The sequence below is a fragment of the Phoenix dactylifera genome, chromosome 5 (genome assembly GCF_051530095.1).
Source record: "Phoenix dactylifera cultivar Ajwa chromosome 5, Ajwa_hap1_PhDact_Kaust_v1.1, whole genome shotgun sequence".
NCBI lineage: Eukaryota > Viridiplantae > Streptophyta > Magnoliopsida > Arecales > Arecaceae > Phoenix > Phoenix dactylifera.
In genome coordinates, this window is record NC_143194.1 from 35,113,232 (window position 1) to 35,127,106 (window position 13,875).

General features: G+C 38.0%; 1 protein-coding gene and 1 long non-coding RNA gene across 6 annotated transcripts; one reads left to right on the forward strand and one right to left on the reverse strand.

The window, feature by feature from the left end:
- Positions 1-563: 563 nt before the first annotated feature.
- On the reverse strand, positions 564-12,817 carry LOC120111644 (uncharacterized). Of its 5 annotated transcripts, XR_015987452.2 has the most exons (8): positions 12,405-12,677; positions 12,008-12,235; positions 11,747-11,827; positions 5,135-6,172; positions 4,882-5,038; positions 3,707-4,015; positions 1,741-2,637; positions 596-766 (listed from the first exon to the last, which is right to left on the reverse strand). It is a non-coding gene; the product is annotated as an uncharacterized LOC120111644 (long non-coding RNA). The 5 variants fall into 5 exon arrangements; XR_015987449.2 differs by having other exon boundaries at positions 564-766; positions 3,707-5,038; positions 12,405-12,629; XR_015987451.2 differs by having other exon boundaries at positions 592-766; positions 3,707-4,120; positions 4,882-6,172; positions 12,405-12,612.
- Positions 4,949-6,581, forward strand: LOC103708362 (uncharacterized). The gene is made up of 2 exons (XM_008793263.5): positions 4,949-5,484; positions 5,683-6,581. Exons 1-2 carry the CDS (start codon positions 4,949-4,951, stop codon positions 6,371-6,373), a joined length of 1,227 nt encoding a protein of 408 aa, XP_008791485.2. The 3' UTR covers positions 6,374-6,581.
- Positions 12,818-13,875: the final 1,058 nt, after the last annotated feature.

Below are 13,875 nucleotides of genomic sequence, written 5' to 3' on the forward strand. Positions count from 1 at the left end.
GACTAGAGGGGTGCTTGTAATTAAATTTGAAAAGATTTGAACTTTTAGCCTGACGAGAAAGTCAGAGCTCAAACATAGAATAGATCTTAGGTACTTATATAGGATCAAGCAACTCAAATAATACTTTTCGGTTAGTCTTTTTGAATAAGGTCCTGGGTTATTATAGATATATTGGTCAATTTAGATAGAGTCGAATTGCGCGACGTCATATCAGAAGTGCACATGGTGAACTAGAGATCAATTCAAAAGGAGGGGACTGGTATTGGAATCCTTAATGTTCCTGAAAATCATCCAATCTTCTTCCTGTCTGCTCTCTTTTTCTCAAACATACTAGAAATTCTGGCAGTTAATTTCCAAATGGAAATTTGATTCTCCAGTTTACTATCATAATGACACAAGGAAGTACTCAAATTTCTCTTACGTGATACATATGTTTTGCTGTACCATATCACCAGCATGAACTGTAATGAGCACACTCGATTCTCAGAAAAAGACTAATGCATAAATTATCTTCTAATTTTATTACATAAGGCCATAAGAAAAAAATAGGTAAAGCAAATATAATACATTGAGCACCTTAGATATCATTTTCCTTACCAAATAATAAGCCACAATATATTGTATATTGAAATACAGTGAAATATTAACGTTGGATCTTATATATGATCAGAATGCACATATATAGTTTGTAATTTAGGCCATCGATTGTAAAAGTTAATGCATCCAATTCACCAGTGTAAATGACTTGTGCACGTTGGTTGCTGCCCTGTGTAAATAAAAAAAAAAGGGAAGTGGGTGAGGAAGGCATATAGTTTTCAATCATATCAAATGAATGTAGGAAGAATACTATATATTTTCTTTAAAAGGAAAATTGCTGCACAATATAGAGAAGAAAAAAAAAACTTGTTTCTAATCCATGACAACGAGGGAAATGCCTTGAGCTTACATGGTGATAGTTACTTGATCCCATGGTCTAAAGCAACTAAGCTATGCTTCCTTAGGTGCAGCTCACAGGACTATCAAGAACTGAAAGACCATAAAGATGTTCTCCCACTAATTTCACTTGTCAAATAGCGAGTTATGCGTATTATGACTTTTTCTTAGCATTTTTAATGATTTCGGTGTAATACGGCAAACTTGTCCCTCCCTTCTGCAGTTCACTACCAGTGGATGCTGTAGTAAAACTTGTTAAATGTTGAAATTTCATGAAAATTTTAGCATTGAAATGATAAAAAGTAGTCCATGCTATTTATCATCAATGCATATCGCACTTGAAGGAAGGTCTAGAGAAATATTTCTCCAATTTCAGAAGGTTGAAATGGGCCAGTCCTTAGGTCATTCAATTTCTCAAATATCAGAAGGTTTCTGATTCATATTTCGTATATGTAAGACTACGTACGTCAGCTAACGAGAATAATAATTCTAATTATAATATCCGCTAACGGAAATTTAAGGAAGTAAAAACTTCATCTTGTATTGCCTTATATTGATGTTAGTTTGATGCAAATAACTCCAGTATCCAATATCGTTTTAGATCATTTTATCAACATAACATTGTAAATAAAACTATGAAGAGCATGATACTCCTATAGTTGCATGTTCTTAAATAAAAGCGCCACTGGATGGTAGAATCCCGTATGTCCAATGTATTAACAAATTATTTGCACCAGCAAGATAACAATTCAAATCATGTAAAGATTTAAGCAAAGGAATACATGTACCTAATCAATAACTACTTACTTTTAGCTATATTAGAATAAGAATCTTTTCTCTGCTTGGGTGCATGAGCAGCATCTGTGAAAAGCTCTTCCAACTCACATTTCATTTTGGTGAGCTGAGCATGGCAACCATCATCCAAATTAAGAACGCTTCACCGGTCCACCTGGCTTCACAAAGCTCGGATTCTTCACACCTTTTAATTGAAAGCTCGTCCTCTTTATCACATGCGGTCTTACCAAAGATTAGAACACTAGATGCATATTTCTTGTTAATCATAAATAATCACGTGCTAAGATTCAGAATTACAACCATCGTGTATTCAAGTTGGAGAGATATACCTACGAAAGACATATTGGATGCGTTATTCAATCATCTAGAATAATAGGAGCTGGATCTTCCCTTCCTTGCTCCTCACAAAAAATAACCATCAATGGGGCAAGCTATCAACCATATGGAGAGGAGAGGGGGACTTAGCCTTTATATAGAAAATATAAGGGAGCCTTCTCATTAAAGGTTTCAAATTCTAATTAGGATTCCTGGCCTACGTACCAAAATTACCATAATAAATAAAACTCAATTCTATACATTTAAGGTGCACCAAAGCCCATAAAACAAAATGATCACACATCATATTGAGCTTAACCATAGTACTATTATAAGCCATATATCTAACCTGTTTTATAAAATAAAAATATACAATCAGTGGAAGCCCATTTTTGAAAATATTCTAACATTTCCATCATATCAAAGGACTAGGAGTTCATGTTCCTTCAAATAGTAGTCTTTCACAAAGTTTGGCCATCCAGTCGAGAGGAACGTGCCTTGGATAGACTTGCTGCTGCTTCCATGGGGACCCTGAAGGATGACTCCATTTGATGCTTCATTCGATATACACTTCATAAACTTTGGTGGGATTTTCTGCAAATTGAAAATTAAAGAAAACATTTGGCTCGATTTCTTACAATATAAGGATGAGTTTGCAACTAAGTAACGCATAATATTTTGACAAAGAGGTTTACATTACACGGGATGGGCATATGCAATGTGAGGGGAATGCATGGATGGTTGGGATCACACGAACCATTTACACATTTGATCCCTATCAGATAACTTTTAGCTGGCTCCCATCTCTCATCTCTCCCTTGAGCAAGAGGTAAACTCATTGAATGGTGTTTTCACTAAAGAAATGGAGATGAGGCTTCGGGGCCACAAATGAAATATGAGTATTTTGCATTATAATAGTAGGGAGCATTGGTAGCATAGAACATCATACTGTACCAAACTAAATGGTAGAATGTACTATATTGTACCAATTCGGCATTAGCATATGTTAGAAAAGGGCATATCAATACTTACGGCTCTGTACCAAGCACACCAATATAATAATAAGATAGTATCAGTGTGGAGCACGGTATCAAGACAGCATAGTTTGATTAGCAGTAGGCCTTGATTCCATAATTTTGGCCAACAATGTATGCTTATTTCCTATCCTTTTGAATAGAATGTCAGTCCATCGAGACAGCATGTCTCTGACATCTATCAAGATTTTTTCTGGTTCCTATGCCATATTATACAAAATAATTTTGAAATATGATACTTTTGTTATAAAAATAATATTAGTTGATTTCATAATAAATAAGGTAAAATGTAGACAAAGAGATGGGTTATAAAGATCAAATTCTTAGATATGTATAACTGTATATAAAAAAAATGATCTTCACAATCATAAGAACATATTTTATATGAAGTATATATTTTATGATACGTAATAGTCAGTTAAATAAGTAAATTTCGAGATATTTAATTTATTTTAACACAAACAAATCAAAGTTTATTGTATTCATTTCTTCAGTGCCCTGTTTCAAGGAATGCGGAAGCAAAGTGCCCCAAATATTCCTTTCCCTTCCACGTCCGGACAAACCACCCCAAAGTTAGCGAAAGAGAAGAGAAGAGAAGAGAAGAGAAGAGATGAGAAGAAACAACTTGCCAGCTGCTGAGCGAACGAAGTCTCCCGAGAGGACTCTGAAGAAATGAGGCTTCCTCACCGAGCACTCGTGTGTCTGTCGCACCATTCTCCGAAGAACACAGTGAGGCCTACCCTACGATTCCCTTTCCGATTGGAGAATGGAGGCGATCTCGTTTGCAAGGTGAGAAGAGATTAAAAATGGCGGCAGCAATGAGAACCCCAGGCTCTGCTTCTGAGATTTCTTATGTTTTCTTCTGCCGCCGACTCCGCTTCCCGTGCGGTCGTTCCTTCCCGCGAAGAGAGAACAAAACAGATGCATGCCTACGTAAACTATAAATACAGAGACTTCAATATGGTATTTTTTTTGGTCTTTTCTACGTGCACCCAGCCTCTATTCGTTCATCCGTCTTCCCTTTTTTTTTTTTTGGCAACCATCTGTCTTCCCATTTTGTTGCCGAAGAAAAACCATTCGTGAGACAGTTTTTATCCAAGCAGCCGCATAAAATGCTTATGCGGGACCCAAATCTCATGTTTGCATAAAATATGTTATTAATCATATAAAATACATTATAATAAATTATTAATATATTTTATAAAACTATATTTATTGGTTCTATAAATTATTAATCCTCTAAAAATATATTAATTGTTATTATAGAATTAATATTTTAAATTATACTTATAATATATTGTTTTTTAATCCTAATAACTATTTTGATTAGAAAAATAAGGCAAATATGAGTAATATATTAATTACTTTTATTATATAAATATAAAGTGCAATAATAAATTTCTACTATAATTTAAAATTATCATTAAATAATAATATACTAATAATATATAATAATATAATATATATCATAAATATAATATATATAATATCAATATAATGTTATATCCTATATATATATATAATGTTGATATAATATATTAGCTATATACTATTTTTTATTAGATTGAGGGATATTTTTATTGCCAATATCTCTGCACTATAGTGGTTTTGTTTCTCAATAAGTTATTCTGTCAATGGATTGGACGGTGATTTAAAAAATATAAATAATTTGGAATTATTTTCATATAAAATTATCATGGTACAATTAAATACGGTATCTCATCATTTTTACTGGTATTATTTTTGGTTTTGGACCATCATACCATACCATTTAACCAAATGCTTTTCAGGAGGAGCAACTTACGTGGCCCGATAAGATCCACCCGCGCTGAAGGTCGACAGCAGCCTGCGGATTCCGCATAGAAACGTTTATGCAGCCTCAGCTTTCGGATGCAGCGGCTTTAGGCCTGCTCTGCGGGTCCCACTTTGGTCGGCCCCCAGTAGCGTTGCCGCAAAGGAAGCTAAAAGAAAGAAGCAAAAGAGGACGACAGAAGAATAAGAGTAGGGGGGAGAGAGAGAGAACGGGAGAGCTAAAAGAGATAAGAGGGATGAGAAACCCGTCGTCAAGTTCAGGTCCGGGATCGTCGTCGTCTTTGGCGTCGCCGGTGGCGGGGTCTGGGACGATCATGAAGCAGCGGCAGAAAGGGGCGCCGACGCCGTGCTGCAGCAAGGTGGGGCTGAAGCGGGGGCCGTGGACGCCGGAAGAGGACGAGGTGCTGAAGAAGTTCGTCCGGAAGGAAGGGGAGGGGCGATGGCGGACGCTGCCGAAGCGCGCCGGGCTCCTCCGCTGCGGGAAAAGCTGCCGCCTCCGGTGGATGAACTATCTCCGCCCCTCCGTCAAGCGCGGCCCCATCGCCCCCGACGAGGAGGACCTCATCCTCCGCCTCCACCGCCTCCTCGGCAACCGGTTCAAACTCTTTCTTAACCCCTAACCCCTTCTCCCTCTCTCTCTGGGTTTCAGAGGCCCTTCCTCTCTCTACCTTTTCCATCTAAATCTAGGGGTGCAGCTTTTTCTAGGGTTTCATCCAATTATACTTTCTATGAATAGATCTCCGTAGTTCATGTGCCTGAAGTTTCTTTTCTTGGTTTCTTGGAATGAGAGCAGGTGGTCTTTGATAGCTGGGAGGATCCCCGGGCGAACCGACAACGAGATCAAGAACTACTGGAACACCCACCTCAGCAAGAAGCTCATCAGTCAAGGCATCGATCCCCGAACCCACAAGCCCTTGATCTCCTCTTCCTCCACCACCAGTCCTGATCCCCTCCTCCCGGAGGGTCCCAAGATCCAGCCGCCTCCAACAATGCCATACCATAACCCTAACCGTGGTGCAAACCCTAGCCCACCCATACCTTCTGTTCTCCAGCAAACAAGCGGCGATCAAGGAGGCGCTGGCATTCACGCGGACCAAGATGATTTCTTCGGCGGCTTGAGTCTGGAACGAGACGATGGATGGCAGAACTCCGAGGGCTTCCCTGCCATGAATTTGCAGGGGAGCCAAGGAGCAGCTGACAGTGGAGAAGATGGAGCCATCGACTGCTGCACCGACGATGTCTTCTCCTCGTTCCTCGACTCTCTCATCAATGATGACATTGTTCTGCAGAACCAGCAGCAGGATGTTACTTACAACGACAACAATAACAGCAACGACGGGAAGATTCAATCAAATGATCCTATTATGTCGACTTCTGCACCGGGCTTTGGCCTTGGAACCTTATGGAAATCTACCTTCACGTCTCCAGTAATTAGTCTGGATGAGGAGATCCATGGACAGTTTGTCGATCATGCAGGCAAGTAGTTCCCGGATGATACCTCTGCTGTTGTGTATGATATTATTTTAACGTACAGTTTGGTGTGCAACTCTTTGTATCCTTGTTGTCATGTATTTTGTGAACGTCATGTTTGATTATTTCGTAAGGAAATGGAGTTCTGTCTGTATGAATACATTTGTTCAGTGGACTTTGTAATGCTTTGATGGGATCTTTATTCAATATTATTCATAACTATGATTCGATGTCCAAAAAGTTTTGCTTCTGATACTGCTCAGCAAATGCTGTTCATTCACAGTAGGCCAGCAGCTGCCCAGCTTACTTCTCCATATGTTGCACGCTTATTTTCTCCCCTTTGTTGATATATATTACAAGGAAAGTTTATCATGTTACAATGTTTATTTTAAACATTTGTGAGGTAGTTGTTTGTTATATTTTCAGTTACCCACTAAACAAAGTTTCTGAAAAAGAAAGTGCAGTGGTTTCGCACCTTCTCCACAAAGCAATGCTATATGAAATCACTGGATATTTCCATGTAGTAATCAGTAAACTGAATCTTTGTAGTGCAGCTTCAACAATCTCATATTATATGGTGGCGAGATCAGACCATGGAAGTGAGCTAAGAATTATTTGTGCTGAAGGAATTTAATTCGAAATATATATAGAACTCGCAAGTCATCCTATATGAACTGATACTGTATGCTGAATTACAAACCCAACCGGAGAACTATATTCATGGTTTAATATGCATGCAACCATTAGAAATCAGTTATCTCCACCGAAGCAAACAATCATTTAAATTCTATATATGCACCAAAGCTCTTTGATTCCTTGTCAGAGCAGTTATGGAGCTTGATCTACATTGACTCTAATTCCTATGATGGTTGGGGTAATGTTTACAAAGAGACTAGAACGATTATTGATCGGCCAACTTTATAAGCTTAATCTATGTTTTTGCTTTGATATAGGAACAGATGATCTAAGAAGGTGCATCCGAAGCATAGTGCGAAAATTATATTCAAGATGGAGGTGAAACTTTATGATGAAACATATCACCATAGAGAGAGGATAAAAAACCAACGAAGAACTAGATAAAATTGTTAGAAGGAACCTGCAAACTAATATTAATATGACAGAATTTGATGCAGAAGCATCTTGAGATAGAACGAAAAAAGATATGATGAACAAGTAAGATTACATTGCATTATTCCTCTCAGATGATGGACTCCTAGGATCCATTATTGGTTCGATATCGTACCAGAAAAGAAAAGGCAATAGAGAGTTTTCAATCCAAAAGAGAAATAAAGGCAGTAACAAGAAGTAGCTACGCATGCTCATTAATTTTTCTGCTAATTATAAGTAACATTATGAAAACATATGTCTCTAGAGTAACTAATTATCATTGATATGCCTGTCATTCGAGACATTTAGTATTCTATAACATGATAAGGCACTAAACTCCATTCATCTTGATGACTTTGTAAATCCTATAAAGCCTTATGATGTATGGCTAAGTCTCTAAGCTGCATTAACACCGCACAAGGCTCAATTGCTACAGACATATACGTGAGGTAATTGATCATTATGTGAGCTGCAATATATGAAGTAATTGCCAATTACGTACCTGGAGCAAGGTTCTTATCTTGCCTAATAAACTGATGCTTTTTTGTCCACAAGTAACTAATTTATTACCTGGTATCTGCATGTGATAAGTACTAAATTTTGGATCTACAGATTTACAACTGCTGTATAATTATTGCACTACTACATTATAACATAATGGACATTGGTTACCTCACTGTTAGAATAAATATTCACTGAAGATAGCATCCAAGCCGGTCTGGTCTTCTTGGTTCACAAATGGTAAGAGCTTAAAGATACTTCGATGAATAACATCATGATCCTTGGGATGCTTAGTGCTAAACCATCAATTTAATAATTTTCCCTATTTTTCTCAAAATAATCATCTATTATTATTGAGTGAGCCCTTGTATCTGTCAATTGGAAAATTCACATGCAATAAGTGTTACTGACAGTGTCAATAATGGCTTATTGATATCCATGATGGAGATACCAACTTTAAAATTATTTCATCTCAATTCAATGAGCTAAACCATGAATTACATCCTTTGTGAAGTATGCAAAATACAAAGACATTGAGACTCTAGTAGTATCCTTTTAATTTACATAGTCCTCTAATTTTTTCTTCTCGGCATGCAAGTTTCTTTTCAAGAAAAAGATAGCTACAAGCAGTAATATTTCTATGTTTCATAAGCTAGGTACATCTTCTATCTGGTTTTAAATGTCATTCTCCTAAAATAATGAAATTAGTTGTAAAACATGCTTCTGATGCAATGATTGGTTTGGTTGAATAGAGAACTAGTAGCAATAAGCTTCTATTTTCGGAGGATTGATATTTATTCGTGATAGATAGGCTATATTAGGTACATCACCTTGGTTAATTTTTGAAGAAATTAGCTAAAACAACATGGTTTACTTCCATCTCACCCCCTAGAGAAACATATATTTTGGACCAACCTGTTAGCCAATTCTCACAGAAGTTTTGGTAAATTTGATTGAAAACAAACAACAACTCTGAAATAGCACAAAGCAATTAACAAACCTTTAAGCTTGGTTGGCATCCCTCTCCACTTGAAAAAGGTCCAAAGTTCAAATCTTAGTGCTGATCCTCACCAAAGGGTCAAACAATCGAAACCCACTTCAATTTAGAAGAGTAACGAGAGGATTCCCATTGAGGTATTCTAGGATTTTCAAGTAATTTTGGGTATCATACTGTTTGAATAGGATTTTGAAGAGTATTAACTAGTAGAAAATAGATAAGTTTAGATTCCTAAGCTACTAGAGTCAAAATGTTTTTGAGTTAGATGTAAACATAGTCAAATGGCAATCAGATATCTACATTTTTTTAAAAGAGAAAAGTGAGCCCAACAATCTGCTGATAAATCCAATAACATCTTAAATGCATAGATCTATTCAATAAGAATATAATATACTAAGCATACTACTATTGCTATCATCTGTGGGGTGGATAAAAAGAATCACCTATAAAATAATCAAACCTACTAATTGTAAGAAAATCATGTTCCATTCAGTGGATAAGAAAAAAGCTAAGATAACCATAAATTGTGGGTCGTCCGGTTACGAATTTAATTTGCTCGGCTGAAATCGCTGCTCTAGTTAAATGGAGATGTTAGGATGAAAAATTTCAAAAGACACCACAATGTTGGAACCTAATTTTAGAATTTTCTTGCAAGAATGAAAATTAACTCAATTGCTTTAATAACTTGGCTTGATCATTGCCTAAGTCCAACCCACATGACCCTGCGTTAGCGGTGTTTATGAAGCTACACATATATCATGGATGCTTTTGGGCCTAATTTAGGTTAGAGATTGTGGTGCAATTGCAAGGCATTTTGTCCATGGTAGGCATTTTGCATTTCCTTTTGGGAGTTGCATCTCAATATATAAGAATATTTTGCTACTTACAATGTTCTTAGAGTGTTACAAATTACTCCATGCAATACCTTGGAATCCACTGGCATAATTCAAAATGACATTTTAAAGAAAACTAATAAAGCCAAGGATGAAATCAATGTGATGGCCAACTCATTGGTCCTCTCCTCCTAGGGTGGATAGGTTTTATGATATGGAGACCTACCATGAAGACTGGTAGGTGAGACCAATTGTGGCTCATTTTTCCCTTTATCATGGCAAGTCATTTTTGTTATGTTGAGATAAATAGGCAGGGTTGAGAATAGACCAAGCATAGCATCCAATTAGTATGAATTGGAACAGGCTTTGTAAAATTGTGATACACTCTAGTAGGAAGATCTCTTAAATTTTCAGGTGTATCTGTGTCAAATAAATATCTCTTAAATTAAATAAAAAAGAAGCTGCATTAATTGGAGGGAAATCAGAAGGAAAGACAGGCAAAGAATGATTTCCTCCCATTTAGGAGCATAGAAGTTGCCCAAATCTTAAGAATATTTTATCCGCTAATTGCTTTGTTTGGTGACATCTTTACACTATTCATAGCTAAATTGGTAGTAAACATGGTTCGAGACTGTTTGGTTTGGTCTGACCGGACGCTGGGGCGTGGATGAAGTCCTTGATGTGATTGGAAATACAATTTGAACCAAGAAAGGACCTACCACTACTTCAAACCTCATAGAAGACAATCTTCAGAAATTTCTTTTTTTATGTGAGGAAACAAAGGCAGACCTAACTAAATGGGACCCCATGCTTCCATGAAGTTGATGAGACAATTGAACTTATTTCCGTAACTCATTTTTCACCTATGAATTTGTAGCCTGAAATCATATAGGGCTAGGATTCTCTTCAATCTCGACTTGGACTATAGAGAACCCTATTGCAATCAAAAGTTGTCTATGATTGGCATGATGGTCATGATTGGAAAGGCCCATCATGGCATATGAGACATCGCACATATGGACCTCATTCAAACATGATCGTTGTATTAATTGCGGATAGCTATGATTGGTGGATGCATCCTATCCGGTTCATGTATCATAAATGACCATTAAGTTTGAGAGGGAGTTGATTTTAATTACGAAGAAAGTCTCAATTGAAACATGCATCACCAATGGCCATTTAGTTTGAAAGGTAGTTGATTTTAATTAAGAGTATAACATATCAATCAACTTGCTGTGCAGGGCTAACTCGTTTGCTTCATCAAACATTGCTATACGCCAAGCAAAACTCTTTTAGAGACTTTCTTGCTCCACAAAGAAATAAAGTCATTTTCTTTTGCATGCTCACGTGGCAGCAGATCATTGGAAGCCATTTCAAAATCCAAATAACCATTTCATGTAAATTTTCCCCTACGTCTTTCCACCGTACACGCGGGTGCTTCGTCACACGTGGCAATTGAGGTTGGACAAGTAGACAAAGAACGTTGGTTGTTGACTTGGACAAAAAGGTCATGCAATATGCTTAATTATGTAAGCAAGCATGATTAGTGTGTGCGCGAGGGGTCATTTGAGTGGCAAATCATGAATAATCCCACAAGAAAACATGGATTACCGAACGAGAATAGCAATTCCAATTGGTTACGAATGCCGACCGATCCATCTCGTGGTGTGGGGGATGCATTTGTGGTTGGGTTAGATGAAAAATTCTAACAAGCAAAGCCAACACTCGGTTTCCTTTGAATAAAGCATTCAAGATATGACCCTATCGGAATTAGAACAAATACATCTCATGAAATATTTTGTGCTAATATGTCTGGTTATAAAATTTCAACCTTAGGGTAAACATATTCTACATTATCATTTCAAAAAAAATGAAAAAACAAACTTACACTATCCCATTGTCATGTGAAATTTAATGTGTCTCACTTAATTCCAAAGCAAGTAGCATACCTTTTCAAATTTTGCAATAGAACAACTGTGCTTTACCACAGATGCATGGCCTGGCTCAGAAATCTCTTCCCATCCCTGGTGCTGCACAAGGTTTGGCATGAGCATTCAAACATACACTTGATCAATTAATGCTGATAAGAAAGTATATATATATATATATATATAGTAGAGTAGACGAAGAACAAAAGTAGGTGAAGAACGGAGAAGTGGCAGATTTAGATAAAAATTCTGTCCATGATGAGTTAAGATACCACAAATCACCTTTCAGCTTGGATCCTTGAGTTTTGCTTTGCATAGAGGATTACAGCTATAGCACTGATACTACCCTCTCTTAGTAATTTCTCAGCATATATGTGATTAGCCTAAGGCAGCATCCAAATACTTCCTTCAAGAATAGGTCCTCGGAATGTCTTAAGGTCGCAAGCTGCGTTTATCCTAGTCACCTAATTCGAACATGACTTGCAAAGGACACGAACTTTGATAGAACGTCTGCAGAAGATTATTCCTTAATCAAAAACTAAAACTCACAAATCTTCTACAATCTTTATCTACCCACATCTAAGCTTGAAAATGCCATTTGTTTGAGAGAGAGAGAGATCACATAAACATTCACTGTATCATTAACGTCAATTGCAGCAAATACATGCATGCAACTCACCCGATAATGCCGCCAATTGCTACTCGACGCTTCAACTGCCACCTTCTCTACTAAAACGTACACTTTCTGGTATCCTTGGGACGAGGTGAGCTTCTGTTGGTGGAGGGAAACAACTAAAAAGAAGGGAGAGGGCATGGATTTGTATCATGTGATGGGCACGTGAATTGGCATCATGCATGTGGGTGGAAATTTCTGTGCGAGCAGCTGACCGGGAGGTAAGCAAATTAATTGGCCAGGGGAAGACGTGTGAGGCCCGACGTTACAAGGTGGTTGGCTATGTGTTTGGACTGGCTGGTGGCAAAAGGAAACCATTTCCCTTGCTAACCAAACATTCCAACCCAAGGTTCCCATCTTGCAGTAAGTAAACCAACCTTTCTTCGATGTGCATTTAGGCGCTTACGGCTCATAGAGATGACAATGGGTCGGACAAGCCAGTATATATACACGTTCTATATTCGGCTCGGGATTGGTGGAGTCTTGAAATAGGATAGGTTTTTTCGGTTGGTAGCCCTTTGATAGCTCGGAATACCTGGGACTCTTATCATGCTCAGGTAGCTTTTCGTATGGTATTATTTACCTGAAAGTTTCCACTTCCTAGCTTCCTCAAGCTCAACTTCGACAGGTCAGTTTTGGACGGTGAGAGTAGAGGAGGCGCGAGTTTCGTTTTCAAGAACTCGCACTCACGAGTGGTTGTGGCTGGTGGCTGTCAGCTTTCAGACACCACCGTTTCCGGAGCTGAGTTGCGAGTGGCATGAACGGGCATTTGCTACGCCCGACGGGTGCTGCAGGACACCTTCATCATTATAGAAGGGGACTCGGTCATCGTGATAGGCTGGATCCAGAGGCCCGAGTGGCCTAGGAGGGGACTACCCCCTGTTGTGTGATATTTGGTCGATGGACGGAGACAAAGTGGCTCTTAAGGCCAAGCACCTTTTTAGGAAGGCTAACGGTGCTGCGGATTGGATGGCCGCTTATGTGGCCAACCGCACGTGTGGTACTTTATAGACTCGGGATGTGGATTTGCCTAGGACATTCTGTGATGTTTTATTTTCTGGCTTTGTTGGATATGTCTGAACTCATGTAGTTTGACATGTCCGCCTTAGCAAAAAAAAAAAAAAAAGTTTGAACAAATTGAGTCAGATAAAATTATAAAAATTATTATTAGCATTATTTTGTATATAAATCAATTTTTGTTTTTCTTGGAGATAAAAATTTATGAATAGTTATATATATTTGGATCGGTTTTAGAGCAACTTTTATTATTATCCTCGTCCATCCCGAATCTGCTGCAGGTCGGGACCTCGCAACTAGGTCTGGGCTAGGCTGGTAGATGGCGGCGTGGGTCAACTCAATAAACAATTAGGTTGACTCTTGTTTGTTGGTTTGGGGTTCCTCAATAAGGTTGTGATCTGTAAGGCCTTTAAAACGTCCAGGTCCAGATATTTTAATTATTGGGAACCGGGATCATGAT